Raw genomic sequence first — 18,274 nt, forward strand, 5'->3', positions numbered from 1 at the left:
GAAATGTAAAAATAATGAAAACCTGCACTAGTTTGGGGTGCAGACATGTTTACTGGAAGGTTTATCTACCTGTGCTTACTTACTGTCCACAAATGTAGAAAAGAGTAAGATGAAATCGGATAAAAAAGAGAGCTCAGCCAGAGAGAAATCAGCTGTGGTTAAAAGTTTACAGCTCAGGGATGGCAGGACATCATTCCAGCAAGATTATTAAAAAAAAAAGGAGAAACAGCTAGCCTACGTGGTGCCGCAATCAGGCGAAAACTAACGCCACCGTCCTGCACATCTGAGCTGTAAAGGAGGAAACAACTGAAGGGTAAGGGGGGGAAAACATAAAACAAGATATTCACTGATGTATGGTCGGGTGCCAGCCAGAGTGGCGTAGTGCGAATGAGAGCCAAGGAATGCCAAGTGTGGAGCTGAAAGAATAGAGAAACAAAAAAAGAGAAAGAAAACAGAGCGAGATGAGGAGTGTGGGAGAGAATCTATAAGCATGTCGGTCTCATAAAGAGCTGCTCCCACACACTGGAAAAATAACAAGATGAAATCTTATCAGTGAAGAGCAAAGCAAAAAGAGCAAAATAGTGTGAAGCTGGCCCCGAGGAGCAAGCTCCTCAGCACCTGCTGAGAAGGAGCGCTGCTGTGGAGCATCTGAAGGGTAAGCATGTCGTCTGAAATGCATGTATGCTGTTTATCCTCTTATTCTGACAGTAAATCTTATTTTTACAAAAAAATCACACCAAACAATATTCTTGTTCCCAACAGCATAAATATATATAAAAAAAGTGCATGCAGACCAGATTAATAACATTCATAAATATTGGCTTCAGGTACCAAAGGGTTTAAACTGAGCTTTTGAGAGATTGTTCGGCTAGTATCTAAATTGAAATGTGTCTATGAAGCTTTACGCAAACGGAAAAGTGTATGCAGTGAAAGAGATACTTCATACCCAAATACTTTGTTGTCTTCCCACCTGCTTTCCAAAAATGGAAACATGAACAGAACTGTAAAGAAGTGGATGAAACATTTTGCCTACCTGCTCTAACATATGCTTTAAATGTTAGCTTCCTTCATCTATAACATGTCCTTTATTTCGGAGCCAAGTATAACCGGATTAGTTAACTTAATGATTTTGTTTGCTGCCTTACAAAGAGGCCTGTTCAAGGCTGGAACGTCTACTGTGAGGGAGCCAAAACGCTGACAGAGTCAGATTAAATTTAAAGCTAACATTAGCAGCAAAGTGCTGCTTTTCATTTGATTTTAGCACATTCATGCCTAAGCAACTTGAGCCAAACGTACTGATAGGCTGAAATTAAGTTAGTAAACTAGGATTTCTAAATCGATAACTCAGAAAATGTGGTCTGATCTTCAATTTTCTTTTACATAATTATGAACTTAATCAAAGAAATAAAACCAAAACTGTTGTATTTCTTGAACTTTCACTCATTGTGAGTGGCATGTGACACCTTAGGCCAGAATTCCTGATCTGGCAACCCAAAAGCATAAATTTATTTTTTAATTTATGCTAGCTTTGGGTCATGCTTTTAATCATGGATCATTAATGCCCTCAAAGTCTCCAGCTGAACGTTTAAAAACTATTGATACTCCTTTGTTAAATAAGAAGTTGTTGAGGTCCAGAAGTAGAAAAAGGTATCTTCAAATCATAATGCTCCTTCCACTATGTTTTTGAGTTAGGCTAAATTTCTAGCCCATAATAAAGCATTTTATCTTGTATCTCGTGTGAAAATTGGACACCGTTGCAGGACTTCAAAAAACTGCGTTTTTATCTGAAGGGTGGTCATTTTCCTCCTACTGTCCCTCCATAGCTCCCAAATAATTCACTCAAATTAGCTCCAAATTTCCTCTCCCATTTAGAAACAAAGACTTCACAGCTGCAGTGCTACAATGGAAATCTGGACAATCTTAGCACTTGCTACCAACGGTTTATTTGTTACATGCTCTCTTACACATTTCAGAGCTCTTGCTGAAGGAAAAATAGGATTTTAATGTTTAAATAATGGATGGAATGACATGTTGAAATGGATGCTGCAGCATTAGCAATATGTGGCATTTTCAATCATTTGTTAGATGACTGAAGTTGTTGCAGATCAGCAGAGGGAGGAGTGTTATTTTTAATTGCAATACTGCAGAGGCAGCACGCCCACAGTATCCTCTGTGTGTCTACACTGTGCTGAGACTAATGATAAAGTGTGTATCCAGCTTCCCTTTCACACGCCTGACTAACAAGTGCCACCCTGCCCTCTCCTGCGGCCATGTTTTCCTTAAGGTTTACTTTGTAAGCAATCTTAATGGCACCTACTTCCCACTCTCTGATCTGTGTGCTGACAAATTGCATACCACTGGCGGGTGTGTAAATGTGTGTGCGTAACAGAAACACTGACTGACAGCATTGGAAGGAAACTTTTCAGAAAAGGGATTACGAAGCATTCCTCTGCACCTAATTCTGTCCTGGACGCAATCAAACATTAGCGGACATAATGGAGTCAGTTTCACAGCTTATTTTCTCTCACATACTGTAGAGGAGACACACAATCTTTTGACCATTTTGCATTACCAGTTCATGTTTACACAATATTAGCAGAGAATGATCACCTTAATTGACCAATTATCGCTGTTATAAGCTGCTAAAATTGAATAAAGGCTGGAAAATGAAAGTAAAGGCTCTTGGAGCAGGTATGTCTGACCTTTGCCCTGGTTCCTGGGCGGCAGCGGCGGCCCATCAGCCACGGGGGAGGAGCTGAGGTCAGTGGAGGCGCTGTACATCTGGTTGGTGAAGGCGCTGTAAGAGAGACGCTGCTGCTTGTCCCTCTGGCTGATGAAGCCCGGCAGGGAGAGCTTGTCGTGGGGGGAGAGGCTGGAGGAGTGACAGAAGCTCTGAGGCCTCGGGGAGCGGTCTTTCTTGATGGGACTGGGCTGAAGAGGGACAGGATAAGGAAAGCATGAGACTGATCTGAGTCCGACGGATATGGAGAGCTGATACTGCGACATGACACACAGAACTTAAACAACTTGAATAAAGTCACGTTTGATTTAAAGTTTGAAAAGATGCCTCCTTTCCAAAAGAGTTATGTTTTGAAAATCTGTTTTGCATAAAAATGTATAAATCAAATACAACAAAAAAGCATAAAATTCAGAGAAAATGCCTGGATGTTTTCCAGTTTGGTCTTTCCCAAACGACTGCTCCAGACTTCTCAAGGTAACTCCAGGCTTTGCCTGATGATTAACAAATTTAACATACAAATTTAGTATTTCTATTAGGGCTGTAAAAATGAACAAATTACTGTAAAGAGATTAAACTCTTAGTGAATATAACATGTTAAATTTTTAACACAACGATGCATAAACATCAAAGTCACAGACAAAACAAATCACACAAACAGTGTTTACAAGGCATTCACCATTTTCCTTGAATCCACTGCAGACCATTAACTTGACAGTAAATGGTTCTTTGTCCCCTGCAGGGACATTATCAGGGACACTTACCTTATTGTGTAGCATAACAAAGCAAGATCTGCATCCACTACCTCATTTTTGCCACTTTTATGTATGATGGTCAGTAGTAAATGAGAAACTGCTCCATCACATCATATAAATGTAGCAAACAACAGATATAGCAAGACATGCTGGAAAAATATAAATATAAATTCCTAAAAAAGCACATAATCTAAACTTTGAGCTGTAGAAGAACTCAGCAAGCACCTTATCATCCAGGTCATCATCGCTCTCATCCATTTCCTCCAGTCTGAGGCTCCACTCGTACTCCACATGGATGTGAGGGTTGAACTTCCCTTCTGCAGCCTGCACAAGCTGACACATACAGATTAATCTTTTATCATCTATTTAAATTGGTAGAAGATGGTATCAAGGCAAATGACATACAAATACTTGCTGCATAAATAAATAAAGACAAACCAAAACTGCCTGAACAAAAAAACAGAGAAGTAGATGCAGAAGGTTACAGAAATATCATGAGCTGCAGATTAGTCTTTTTTTTTTCTGAATTTCAGTAATTATCCACTTTACAGAGTAGCCGTAGGGGAAAATATATGTGTGAATCCATTTATACATGAAATCATACAATGCATTTGTTTGAACCCTTTTGTCTGCTTGTTCACATTTGCGTTATTAACAAACACACACAAACGATTACTTCCACTTTGCTGTTCCTGTCGCCTGAGGCTGGAGTTAGACCTTTGACTGCCATCTAGTGTCCTCGCTAAACTGCAGAATAACAGCTCAACACATGCCAAATCAAACACAGTCCAAGCTCCAGAGTCTCTCATTTAATTCTTCTAACTCCTATGTATTTTCCTAGCTTGTGTTATTGTTTTAGACTCCTGATTATCTGCTGTGATGTCCAGCAGCTCCAAATGGTTGGTTCCTGCACTTACTGCCTCTTCACACTGAGTGTTCCTCAGTCGCCTGGCAACATCCAAGGCTGTCTCTCCATTCTGATTGGCTGAGGGGTGAGAAAGGATAATCAACAGTTATAGGGTGATGGTGTGCGTGCAGCCGACATAGAAGAGAGGACGAAACCTGACATGTGACTCACTGATGTCAGTGGCCGGCTTGCCCCTCAGGAGTAACTTGAGGCACTCGGGTTTTTCGTACATGCAGCAGTAATGGAGGGCGGTGTTTCCCCACTCCGTCTGCTTATCCAGGTTACCGCTGTGAGAGTGAGGGAAAAAAAAAAAAAAAAAATCACTAACGGGCAGGACACAGGTTGAATGCCTGAGGAGGTTTTCCATACACCTGCAGCGTTAGGTTAACATGTTATTAACCAGGAGATCAAGATTTAGTAAGAAAGAAAAGGTTCTCTTTCAAACAGTGATGAAAGGTGAGCCATTCTCACAAGATGTCTGACATTGTAATATATATATATATATATAAAACAAGACAAGGAACACATGCTTTTAAAATCAGTTACAGCAGACGAATAATCATTTCAAGGCGGAGCAGAACATTGTGTGAGCATGACTATTAATTAAAGGGTTCGACGTCTTCTGTGGCGGCAGTCTGCAGCTGGAGCAGTGGTGGGTAAACAATTGAAAAGAGAGGAATAAATTAAGGCAGAACGCAAGTGCTCGACCCATTTCTGTTTGCCTTGTGGGAATCCGAGTGGTGCAACGTTAAGCTTTCCTTTGCTTTATTGCAGACTCGTGCACAGAACAAGGACGTCTCGCAGCAGACAGATCAAATATGATGCGGTGTGCTTTCATAAAACCATGCTGCTAAACACACATTTCTTTTTTAAAAAAAACACAACAACAAAAACAATATGGCTCTTCAAACAGCACCTGTTCTGCACAAGGAAGTCCACCAAGTGCAGCGAGGTATGGTCAGCTGTCCGTACTGAGTAGTGCAGTGCTGTCTCTCCGGCTTCCTGCAGGGGGCCATCAAACACAGCAAAGTCAAGGCAAAGCACTGGGGAGCATCCATTCTGTATTCTGCTCTGTGTGTATGTGTGTGTGCGCGCGTGTATGTGTGTGTGTCTGTGTCTTTCAGCATTTAAACAAACAGCAGCAAACAAAATGGCTGCTAAAAATAACATTTCTGTAAGGATGATGCTGAGTTTTGGCCATTTTTTGGGTGACTGTGTGCTCCTATAGTGGAACTACATCTTACTGAAAAACACATGAAGGACAACGAGATGAAAAACATGGCAACAGTCGCGTTTCCTGCATATGCCACTGAATGTTATCTATAGGGTAGAGAATAGGCTTTATTTTATCAGGGCTCAACATCTTGGATCGAGGGGGTTCAGATGTCACTTTGCAGTCCTTCACATGTGCTGACAGCAGTAGATCAGATATCGGTGAGTCAGACTTCATAGTGCAGACAGCTGCAGCTACAGCAGCTCCCTCTGCCACCAAACCATATCCTATTTTATCCCTTTATTCTGCTGCAGCATTGTACACTTAATTTTTCATCACAGAACGACCATGTTCGCGTTATAAAACCCTGACCTATTTACGTCAGATTAAGTTTGATCGTGCGTGTTGTTTATGGCACGGTTTCCACCATCCACTGCTTGTTATTTAGCTTTCATTTATGCCTAAAGCGGTGCCACAAAAGGCACGGGAACAAAACAGATAAACAAGCAGCGCCACAAAATGCAAACCAGACAGATGAGCTGAACCACCACAGATGTTTCTATCCAAGTAAACATGGATTCAACACAGAGGATGGCCCACAATATGGCAGCAGTTTGCTGGCTATCACCACCTGCTGGTGATGCTATTTGGATGACTCAGAGTTTTCCAACAGTAACACCCATTTCTATCCTGCAACTGGCAGAAATGTGTTGCTCTGATGGAAGCACTGCATAGGATAGGACTGCCTAGGATAGGATCCTGTCATAGGCTCATTCTGTGATCTATGGAAAGATCCGAGTGTGCATTCAAATGTTGTACACCAGTGGTGTCTTACTCAAGCCTTCAGGAAACTTAGTCCTGTCAGGGTTTTTTTTTTTTGTTTGTTTTTGTCAATCCTAAGGGCTTGCTCATTTGTGTTTACTCATTTTGTCTGCCCTCTCTTGTTGTGTTTTATCAAGGTATCCTCAACAAAACACTTCAATTCAATTCAATTACTTTCAATTCAATTCAATTCAATTCCAATGCCACATGTGCATGAGATGGCATATTTTCACTTTTGTTGCAACTCTTATTACAATTTTCTAACTTGCAATAAACATATCAACAATAAATCAGATGATATGTGTTTTAAATATGTTTGAGTCATAATTTTACAACTTTTAAAACATGTATCTCCTGACAGTTTTTTATGCACATCTTTTTAGTGATGTTATTCTTGAACGAAATAACACAAAATTTTAAGCACGACCTGAGTTAACATTTCAAACTGTCACTTATCTCAGGAGGCTTACTTATTGGTTTTTACCAATTCTCTCGAAAAATAATTAAAGTGTCACATTCTTTTACTCTTGGTGTTTTTTATATGGAAGAACTGAAAAAAGTTATACAAAGTTATTTCTTTAAAATTGTCACTAATTCTCTTTTTTTATCAGGAATCACAAAATCCCATGGAGGTAAATAACCCAAGAGACGACAGTGTCCATCTTGGATGGTGTTCATCATCTTCTGTGTCCATCTTTTATCATTCAAGCCATACTTATTTTATCAACTTAATATTGAAACACTAATATTTCTTTATACTCTAATGATTTAAAATGTTTAATCACAAAAAACATATTCCATATTTTTCTCACAATTTGATGTAGCACTACTGAACTTTTTACATCCCTCTGTCAGGATGTGATGTTTCGTGTTCTCTTTAGTTCTAGATTCCTGTTTTATGTTTTATATACGGCTTGGTTTCTGTTCCTAGTTGCTGGATCATTGTGTGTTAGTTCAGTTTAGCCTCCTATGTCCTCTGTCTTTCAGTTCCTAGATTAAAACTTCTTAGTTCTACATCTCTGGCTCCCGTCTCCTGTATTTGGATCCGCACCTTATGACACCCTCAGCCCCCTAAATGAAAGCTACATGACCCATCTTGCATCTCGTCTCTTCTCTGAGCTCTATCTAGTAAAAGTCAAGTCCAGTGCTGACACTTATCATCTTTTTTGCTATGTCCCTTTCTTTTTTCTTTGTATCCCCTAACAATGTTGTCTTATGTATTTCTATTTGCTGAATCAGCCATGATGCAAATCTAAAACAGCCAGTGTGTTGAAATCCAGTTACTTGCATGTGATGTGGCACCGTAAAGCAAAATGCCACTGTAAAGTAATGCTCTGGGATTGAAAAATAAGCTGTGAAGTGTGGTTTCTCAGCCTTGGGATACTTCAAGGCAACAACGGCTCAAGGAATGTACATACTAAATGACCACTAAGAGTCCAAATATGAACAATTTTTAGAAACTTAAAATGGAAATCCTGAATATACTCCCAATTAATGAGGTAGAAAGTCTTGATGAACTATTTTTCACTTGACAAAAAAAAAAAAAAAAAAAGCCCTAATTTGATGATCTGTAAACTAAATCATGGATGTAATTCTCCTATTTAAAAATATATTATCCTTGTGATGACACATGCAGCTGTGTCTGTAGATCTGGTTTAATCAGATCCCTAAATCTATGTCAACACTTTCTGACTCAAGGGTCAGACTCACCGGTCCAGCCTCTGGTAGCGGCTCCATAAGCTCCACCCCTTCCGCGTACACCTGAAGTAGAGCCAGCAGGTCCCGAGTCTGGACTGCCTCAAACAGCTCGATCATCTTAGCAGCCGCTGACGTGCATGTCTTCCTAGCGTACTTGTGGTCCACATACTTAGCGTTGATGAACTCCTTCCTCACTGTCCTGAGGGCAGAAGTTTGGGATTTCAAAGTGTGTTTTTACAGAAGGTGGATGTTTGGGTGTGAAACTTGAAGAGCACTTACATGTCACTGGAGGGGGTTGGCTTTGGTGAAGGGGAGGGGAGGTTTCCCTCCATGATCTCATTGAAACTACTGTTCCCTATATTCTTGGCCAGCTGGGGGGGGAAAGAAAGAAACACGAGCATCAGTTAATGTTAAATTAACAAATCATGTGCTTGCAGAGGAAACCACATCTGCTCTTGAAGGTGCACTCCTGCTGGCCCAGCAGTCAATCTCTGCTTCCTCCTGTGTCCTCACTGCCTTTTCATTATTTCTAATACTTCACTTGAGACCAAGACGCTGCAGACCGTGTGTGTGACTCACCAAGAGTTCTGAGGTTCCTAACTTGTCCAGCTCCATGGACTGGATACGGGAAACGTGCACCCCCATCTCGCGGTGGATGCCAGAGCACTCGATGCAGGTGAGGATCCCTAGGTTGGTGGACAACCACTTAGGATCTGCAAACAAAGAGAAAATCTGTTTTGTTAAGCACACACCAGACTGAGTTTAATCTTATTGAGCAACTTGGATTTAGGTCGGGTAACACCGAGCGCTGCCAGGCCTTATTAGAGGGAACAGTAAGAAGTCAGTTTCATCGTGGATGAATGAAAAGAGGTGGGTGCAAGTAAGCTCTAATTCAAAACCCTCTTGCCCAACACACGAGTCCAGATTAAAAAATAAAGTGTATGCTAAACGCAAGGCTTTTATCTGAAGCATCAACTTGCTAGAGGTCACAAACTTGCACTACATGACGGAGTTGATTGCATAATCTGCTGAAAAGCAAAGGGCACAAGTGCTCCAACATGTACCAGAACTGTGTAGCAATGAAACACTGCATCCTTTAAACCACAGATATCAACCAGTTTCACTGCCTTATTTAACAACGTGGGAAAGCCTTAAAATTCGTTGTTTTGGCATCAAAATCACTGATGAAGCGAGTGGTTGGAGGTGGGCACTGTGAAGACAGCTTGGGCCTGTCCACACACTAGTTTAAACACCACAATGACCAGATGCAAGCTGCTGATAGGTCACAAAGTGAATGTTAAACATGTCGAGTTAATGTAGGGTGACCTGTGCATCTGCAAACTCTTACACAGGGACTTTATGGAAGATGTGATGGGGAGCTTCTTCTCAGACAGGAAGAAACAAAGTGACCCTTGAAGGTGAAAATCAATTATGTTAATTTTAAGCGCTGAGTAAAAGGAAACATGTCCAAGCTAGGCGTCATCACCTTGGAAAATATTCAGCAGGGACTTCAGGAATCAAACATTTCACATCTGGAACATGTGTTACACTGAAATATTTTAGGGATGCAGCAACACGATTACAGATGTGACAAATTACCTCCCCTCCCTGTAGATTGCAGGGGTCAGCAAAGCGTGTGTGACTTATGTAACAAAGTGATGTAATGATGTTGTTTCTCCAAGCCTAAAAAATGTTTTTTTTCCCCCGTAGAGCATAAAATCCTCCCTTCAGTCAGTCAGTGAGCGGCTGCGTGTGTTTTTGCAGACTAACTAGAAAGATTGTGTGTGTCTTTGTGCATGTAGATATTTGTGTGTTAGGTGTCAGAAGGCTTGGATGTCTATGGCACTCCTGAGTGCTGACTCTTTGCTTCCTAAAGCGGGGGAGGATCAGAACCGAGCTAAATGCTAACTGGGCTAATGCACACACATTTGCACACTTGTTTATTCAAGGCTGCTGGGGGATTTGCGGTGCAGCTTGTGCAGTATGCATCCCAGCGATGGACAAAGAGTTCAAGGCTTCTGTGACACTGCAAAGACATCAGGACTTGTGTTCAGCATTAAATAAAACATTTTCAACTATTGAACCACAGTACTGAGAGGAGGATGGCTGTCCCCCCCCCCCCGCGACAAGGTGAGGGATGACTAAGCAGAAAATAAATACTGCATGTTGTGCATTGAGTTTCTGTGGACAGCAGCAGTACACACACCTGCAGCTCCGCAGTCACAGCACACTTCGTTGCCCGGCATGCGCAGCACATCTTCTATGATGGCTTTAGTGAGGTCCTCCAATCCATCTTCTCCTCCGCTGCTCTGCTCGCCGCGAAAAGCCATGTTTAACGCCTCCTCTTTACTATTGGTCAGCACTGAGATCCAACTGCAAAACAAGACTCAGTCTATTTAAAATATATTGCTTAATAAATTCAATAATCAAAACATCAAAGGACACAGAGAAAGAAAAAAATGAATGGCAAATAAACAATCTGATGATTAAGACTTTAATTTATGCATTCATTAAGCATTTAAGCTCTACACTGAGAAGCCAATCAGAGTGATCTTTCTCAGGTGCACCGGGCATCTGACAGAGCTGATGTCACGCTACACCTCATTAGAAAAGGCTGACAGATGTTCATGATACTGGGTGCATATAAAGCCATTTGAAGACATCTTTAAAGCTCATTTTATTTATGCAACAGTTCAAAAATCCACCAAATAAAAAAAAGTCATCTAATCTTCAGAACTGAGAGGCATGGACGAATGAAGTGCTTGAATATGTGGAAATGACTGTCTAAGCTACAGCCCTCTGCTACACGCATAGAGAGATTTTGACTGCGCAATCATCCATTCCCTTTTTATGCTGTTTGTTCCAGTACAGAACTTATTCTAGCTCATGGTCACGGGAAAGCTGGAGCTTATTCCAGCAATTAGCCGATGAGACGTAGGTCACCAGTCCATCGCAAAGCCAACACAGAGAGACAACAAATCTGGAGAATTTACAGTGACGAATCAGCCGAACATGCATGTCTTTGGACTGAGGAAGGAAGTCTAAGTACCTGGAAAGAACCCATACATTCACGGGGAGAACATGCAAACCCCAACAGAAAGGTCATAGTTCAACCCTTTCCCAGGCAAAACTCAAACCGGTGACCTTCTCGCTGCCAGACCAGAATGCTAAGCCTTTATAGTCATAGCTATATAAACACGAAAAACATCAATATAGCGGCTACATAAAATTAAATAAAGACAGAAGGAAAATGAAAATTTTACTTTCAATTTTTCATGTTTAATACTAACAATTATTGATCCGTTTATCACATTTCTGTGACAGTTTATAAAAGTTTTCTGGTTTATTTTCTGCGAGAAGGCTGAACACATTGATGCACCGACATAAACAAACATCTGTGGTCATTAAAAAACATTCACACAGACAGGAAGCACTACAGCATCCTTTTAAACATGGCTTCCAGCAGTTCTTTACACAGCACAATCTGCTTCTGCAATCTATTCAATGCATCCACACTGACACACACGCCCACACAGACACACACACACACACACACACACACACACAAACTGGGCTTTACGAGGCTGACATCAGCATTTCCTCTGTCACTCAACCTCTCATGTAAAGGCAAAGACAAGACACAGAGTGGGCACATAAATGAGGTGTTAGATTATCTGTACATAGGTGTGAAAAACTTATTTGTGGGTATACACAAACTTAGCCAAATCAATTTTTTTTGTGCTGGTTTGGATTGTACCCAGCTGCAGAAGCTGGCTCTAGGGACGTGGAAAGTCACCTCTCTGGTGGGGAAGGAGCCTGAGCTTATGCGCGAGGTTGAGCGGTTCCGGCTAGATATAGTTGGACTCACCTCGACGCATGGCTTGGGCTCTGGAACCAGTACCCTCGAAAGGGGCTGGACTTTCTTCCACTCTGGAGTTGCTCATGGTGGGAGGCGCCGAGCAGGTGTGGGCATTCTCATCAGCCCCCAGCTTGGTGCCTGCACGTTGGGGTTTGCCCCGGTGGATGAAAGGGTAGTTTCCCTCCGCCTCCGGGTGGGGGGACGGGTCCTGACTGTTGTCTGTGCTTATGTGCCGAACAGCAGTTCAGAGTACCCACCCTTTCTGGAGTCCTTGGAGGGAGTGCTGGAGGGTGCTCCATCTGGGGACTCCATTGTTCTGCTGGGGGACTTCAATGCTCACGTGGGCAATGACAGTGAGACCTGGAGGGGAGTGATTGGGAGGCATGGTCCCCAACCTCTGAACCCAAATGGTGTTTTGTTATTGGACTTCTGTGCTCGTCATGGATTGTCCATAACGAACACCATGTTCCAACATAAGAGTGTCCATATGTACACCTGGCATCAGGATTCCCTGGGCCGCAGTTCGATGATCGATTTTTTAGTCGTATCGTCGGACCTGCGGCCACATGCCTTGGACACTCGGGTGAAGAGGGGGGCGGAGCTGTCAACTGATCACCACCTGGTGGTGAGTTGGCTCAGATGGTTGGGGAGGAAGCCGGTCAGAGCTGGCAGGCCCAAACGTGTTGTGAGGGTCTGCTGGGAACGTCTGGCTGAGTCCCCTGTCAGAGCGAGCTTCAACTCCCACCTTCAGCAGACCTTCGAACATGTCCCGAGGGAGGCGGGGGACATTGAGTCCGAATGGGCTGTGTTCCGTGCCTCTATTGCTGAGGCGGCCGGCCGGAGCTGTGGCTGTAAGGTCGTTGGTGCCTGTCGTGGCGGTAATCCCAGGACTCGTTGGTGGACACCAGCAGTGAGGGATGCCGTCAAGCTGAAGAAGGAGTCCTATCGGGCCTTCTTGGCCTGTGGGACTCTGGAGGCAGCTGATGGGTACCGGCGGGCTAAGCGGCATGCGGCTTCGGCTGTTGCCGAGGCAAAAACTCGGGCATGGGAGGAGTTTGGCGAGGCCATGCAGAAAGACTTCCGGATGGCTTCGAGGAGATTCTGGTCCACCATCCGGCGGCTCAGGAGGGGGAAGCAGTGCTCCATCAATACTGTGTACAGTGGAAGTGGGGAGCTGCTGACCTCAACTCGGGACGTAGTGGGTCGGTGGAAGGAATACTTCCAAGACCTCCTCAATCCTACCAACACGTCTTCCGATGAGGAAGCAGAGCTGGTGGACTCAGAGGTGGACTCTCCTATCTCTGGGGCTGAAGTCGCTGAGGTGGTCAAAAAGCTCCTTGACGGCAAGGCCCCGGGGGTGGATGAAATCTGCCCGGAGTTCCTTAAGGCTCTGGATGCTGTGGGGCTGTCCTGACTGACACGCCTGTGCAGCATCGCGTGGACATCGGGGGCAGTACCGCTGGATTGGCAGACTGGGGTGGTGGTCCCCCTTTTTAAGAAGGGGGACCGGAGGGTGTGTTCCAATTACAGGGGAATCACACTCCTCAGCCTCCCTGGTAAGGTCTATTCAGGGGTCCTGGAGAGGAGGGTCCGCCGGATAGTCGAATCCCGGACTGAGGAGGAGCAGTGTGGTTTTCGTCCTGGTCGCGGAACAGTGGACCAGCTCTATACCCTCTTTGGGGTCCTGGAGGGGGCATGGGAGTTTGCCCAACCAGTGTACATGTGTTTTGTGGACCTGGAGAAGGCATTCGACCGTGTCCCCCGGGGGCTACTGTGGGGGGTACTCCAGGAGTGTGGGGTCCCAGACCCCCTTGTACGAGCTACCCGGTCCCTGTACGACAGGTGTCAGAGCTTGGTCCGCATTGCCGGTAGTAAGTCGGATTCGTTTCCGGTGAGGGTTGGACTCCGCCAAGGCTGCCCTTTATCACCGATTCTGTTCATAACTTGTATGGACAGAATTTCTAGGCGCAGCCGAGGTGTTGAGGGGATCCGACTTGGTGGCCTCAGGATTGAGTCTCTGCTTTATGCGGATGACGTAGTTCTGTTGGCTCTCATCTGGTCGTGATCTCCAGCTCTTGCTTGAGCGATTCGCGGCCGAGTGTGAAGCGGCTGGGATGAGAATCAGCACCTCCAAATCTGAGACCATGGTCCTCAGCCGGAATAGGATGGATTGTCCTCTCCGGGTCGGGAGTGAGGTCTTGCCTCAAGTGGAACAGTTTAAATATCTCGGGGTCTTGTTTACGAGTGAGGGAAGGATGGAGCACGAGATCGACAGACGGATCGGTGCGGCGTCTGCAGTAATGCGGGCTCTGCGCCGGTCTGTCGTGGTGAAGAAGGAGCTGAGCCAGAAGGCGAAGCTCTCGATTTACCAGTCGATCTACGTTCCTACCCTCACCTATGGTCATGAGCTGTGGGTCGTGACCGAAAGAACGAGATCTCGTATACAGGCGGCTGAAATGGGTTTCCTCTGCAGGGTGGGCGGGCTCACCCTTAGAGATAGGGTGAGGAGCTCGGTCATCTGGGAGGGGCTCAGAGGAGAACCGCTGCTCCTCCGCATCGAGAGGAACCAGTTGAGGTGGCTCGGACATCTGGTCAGGATGCCTCCTGGACGCCTCCCTGGTGAGGTGTTCCAGGCACGTCCCTCTGGGAGGAGACCCCGGGGAAGACCCAGGACAGGCTGGAGGGATTATATCTCTCGGCTGGCCTGGGAACGCCTCGGGATCCCCCCCGCAGAGTTGGCAAATGTGGCTGGGGAGAGGGAAGTCTGGGCTTCCCTGCTTAGGCTGCTGCCCCCGCGACCCGACCCCGGATAAGTGGCAGAAGATGGATGGATGGATGGATGGTTTGGATTGTGCATTATAATACGCTTCCAGTAAATTGAAGAGACAGCTCCATAAAATGCTAAATATTTCAACAGGAATTTAATAATAAAAAAACCCCAAAAAAACCAAAAAGGAGCTGCTGCTGAAGTTAGAATTGCATGACAGATGCAGAAGCAAGCTGCATCTCAGAGCACAACATGTACACAGGGAAGCAGAGCGTTCAAGTAAGCAGGAATGACACAACTCTGACAAGGCTGGGACAAAGTTTCCATTATCTCAGTAGGTTTGTGGAGGGTTTTAGTCAAGAAAACCTGAAAATATTCAGGTTAAGGTTTGTGTGAGTCGAGCTGATTTGATTGTGATCCCAATCTTAATGGATCAAATGAAAGATTTTAGCTTGGAGCAAATTTATAAATGAAACCGTTTTTATTTATTTGGTCCAGTTATGTACAAAAAAGCCTAATAAAAAAATGTTTAAAATGTCCTCTATATATTTAGCTTTTCACTCATACTCAGTTTTTTCTTTTTTTACAGTGATATCTAACTACTTGCATGTACAAAGACTCCAATAAGGTCAAACATAAAATATAAAGATTTTAATGTGGTAAAATGAAATTCATAAAACTTCTTTATTCAGGTGGGCTATGATTTGAACAAAAGCTATTATAAGCCTTAAAGGTGGAGTATGCAAGATTTTTAATATTTTCACAATAAATTAACGAAAAAAAATAACTATAATCATAATTAGATAGTTTTTTAAAACATGTAGGTTCCAGTCTGTCCATATTTGATGTGTTATTAAATTACAAGTTTAATTAATGACCCTTCTTAAATGTTTGCCTACCAGTAAAAAAAAAAAGTTACTTTTGTCATTTGTCATTTAAAGTGTAGTAATAAATAAATGTAGATTAAAGGTGTAAGAAAATTCAAACAAATGATACATGTCATTAGTTACAGCTGACTAACTGAGTTTTCCATAGTAATAATTAATGGATCTTTCTGTACAACATCGATTGTGAATGTTGGAAAACTAACACTTTGAGAAGGTAGAAGGGGACGCTCTAAATATTCCAGAGTCACATTTTCGTAAAGCATACGGGGAGCACGATACAATATGTTAAAATGTTAACAAATATATCTGGATGCATTAGCAGTACAGTCAAGAGACTGAAAATTAACACATACATGGGCTCATTCTGACATTTTTAAATGTTAGGAAATGGTGCAGTAAAATATGCAATGTCTCAAAATGATTTCTGCACGTCTCCTTTAAGCTCCTTCACATCATGTCAAGAAAATTCCAAATATGCATGTCTGACAACAGTAAACAGAAATTTAGCCAATGTTTTGGATCGCTAATGAGGACATTAAAAATTCATTTAAAGCAATAAAAGCTATCTTACTTACAATTCACTACTACAGCTCTAAATTATATGCTAAACTACTAAGATGTCAGTTCAGTAAAAAGGTCCCAGAAACAAGTTGAAACAATTATTATATAAAATACTGACTGCTCTGATATCATAAGTGTGCGTTATGTGTGTACCTGCCAGCATGCAGTGAGTGTTCATAAGAATTTATTTCAGGTTGCAGTAACGTCAAGTTTTAGAGACCACAAATCCCACTGCTACCAACTCTTAGCAAGCGCTCTGCTTGTCACAGGATGCTGAAGCACGACAGCAATCACTAACCGAGACATCATTAATAAAGAAACAAGCACGTGAAAGCTCAAATATCTACAACTGTTTCTGGGTTTAGAAGAAAAGAGACAGATATGTAGATCATTTGGTGTTTGTAGTTTACCTTTGAAAACAATGACAGATCTGGATTACAATGAAGTGAAAAGAAGCAGAATGTGTTGGTATTTAGAAATACTCACATGACAAACTCTTGTTCATCTTCGGCTTGAAAGTGATATGTCCGGTTATCTTTGGGAAACGGAGAGTCAGACGTTTAGCATGCAAATATTTCATTTTGCATTTCATAATACTAGAAGCAGGAGCTGTTAGACAGTTAACTATACAGGCATGTCATGTGTCAGTCGGGTCATATGAAAAAACATGTTCTGCAACAGATCTGTTTTCCCTCAGGCTTTCTTAGAGCTCAAATCATGTGTACAACTGTACGAACATTAATAACATGTTTGTAAAACTTACGAGAAATAAGATCAAAGCACTTCCTGTCCTCACCACTTGGCTTCACCTGACAGGTGAGCAGGTTTAGTTTGACTGGCTGCCTGTTGGACTGGAAATAGAAAGAGAAAAAAAACAGGTTGCAGTGAACAAATTCAAACAGATTATATCAGCATATGTTACAACAATGCACATTACACACAGTGTATACATACATACATACATATATATATACATACATATATATATACATATACATTCATATATATATACATATATATACATATACATACATATATATATATATATATATATATATACACATACATATTATATATATCATCATTCTTTCCAGTTTTATTCAATTTCAAATACAAAAAACCCCATCCAGATGCCAACGTAATATTTTTAAACAGCTCATCTCCCACCTAAAATGCAAATGTATTCAAATTCTAGACAAAAAGACAGACATGATACTTTCTGAATCTACGTTTGATGAAGATGAGTTATGTTGCTTTTTACCCTCTGACATATAACTAGAAAAGCACTCTGAGAGCGCAAAACCAAGGGCCACAATTCTAAAAAATATTCCTGGATCCAAACAGTGATCCGGATCACCACCTAAATGAAATCAGTTCTTCCTTTTCACATTTCCAACAACTCCTGAAAATTTCATGAAAATCTGTGAATAACTTTTTGAGTTATCTTGAATACAAACAGATAAACACCAGTGAAAACATTTCCTTCTTAGTAATGAACAAATATTATGGTAATACCATAAGAATTAATAAAAACGGCCAAAACTTAAAGACCTAGACATGTAGAAGAGCTTCGGCTTCAGGCCAAGGTGGGAGTCATGTTTGTCTGTCTCTTAGCAACATAACTCAAAAAGTTATGGGTGGATTTTAACGATGTTTTCGAAAAATAATTTTCTAAATTCTCAGAAATTGAAGGAACAAGTGATTAGATTTGAGAGATGATCTGGATGACTGCCTAGACCCAATTTCTTTTTTAAAGGATTCTTTACGATGGAGAGATAATGTTGCCATTAGAGCTTCCAACCATAATCATGCCAATTATCACTGGGAAACAAAAAAACAAAAGACAATGGCTTGGAAGACGTCTGCGCTTCCTGAATGCTTCTAGTTTGGATTCTAAAATTACTGTTCTAGTTGATGGTGGCTTTGATTATTTCTTCATATGGTCACGTCCCAAAGTTATAGCAAAGATACAAAGTGAAGACAGTTTACTGTAGCTGACAAACACTTCGTGCTTCCACAGCAAGCTGGCCAATCAGAAGAATGCCAAGAAATCTTTAACAGGAGACAA

General features: G+C 42.5%; 1 protein-coding gene across 4 annotated transcripts in view; it reads right to left on the reverse strand.

Moving 5' to 3' along the window:
* The window catches only part of asap1b (ArfGAP with SH3 domain, ankyrin repeat and PH domain 1b), a 70,050-nt gene that overhangs the window by 6,540 nt on the left and 45,236 nt on the right, over window positions 1-18,274 (reverse strand). For 2 of the 4 annotated variants that reach the window (XM_079259557.1, XM_079259559.1), the window contains exons 12-23: window positions 16,970-17,057; window positions 16,693-16,741; window positions 10,339-10,505; window positions 8,712-8,845; window positions 8,412-8,503; window positions 8,145-8,331; window positions 5,316-5,401; window positions 4,571-4,686; window positions 4,410-4,477; window positions 3,718-3,825; window positions 2,703-2,931; window positions 348-416 (exon numbers count right to left, since the gene is read on the reverse strand). In XM_079259557.1, coding sequence (XP_079115683.1) covers window positions 348-416; window positions 2,703-2,931; window positions 3,718-3,825; window positions 4,410-4,477; window positions 4,571-4,686; window positions 5,316-5,401; window positions 8,145-8,331; window positions 8,412-8,503; window positions 8,712-8,845; window positions 10,339-10,505; window positions 16,693-16,741; window positions 16,970-17,057 — 1,393 coding nt within the window. The remainder of the gene's footprint in view (window positions 1-347; window positions 417-2,702; window positions 2,932-3,717; window positions 3,826-4,409; window positions 4,478-4,570; window positions 4,687-5,315; window positions 5,402-8,144; window positions 8,332-8,411; window positions 8,504-8,711; window positions 8,846-10,338; window positions 10,506-16,692; window positions 16,742-16,969; window positions 17,058-18,274) is intronic. The other 2 variants (XM_079259558.1, XM_079259556.1) reach the window with 1 other exon arrangement.

This window comes from Telmatherina bonti (assembly GCF_933228915.1).
Source record: "Telmatherina bonti genome assembly, chromosome: 20".
In the NCBI taxonomy this organism is placed as follows: Eukaryota; Metazoa; Chordata; class Actinopteri; order Atheriniformes; family Telmatherinidae; genus Telmatherina; species Telmatherina bonti.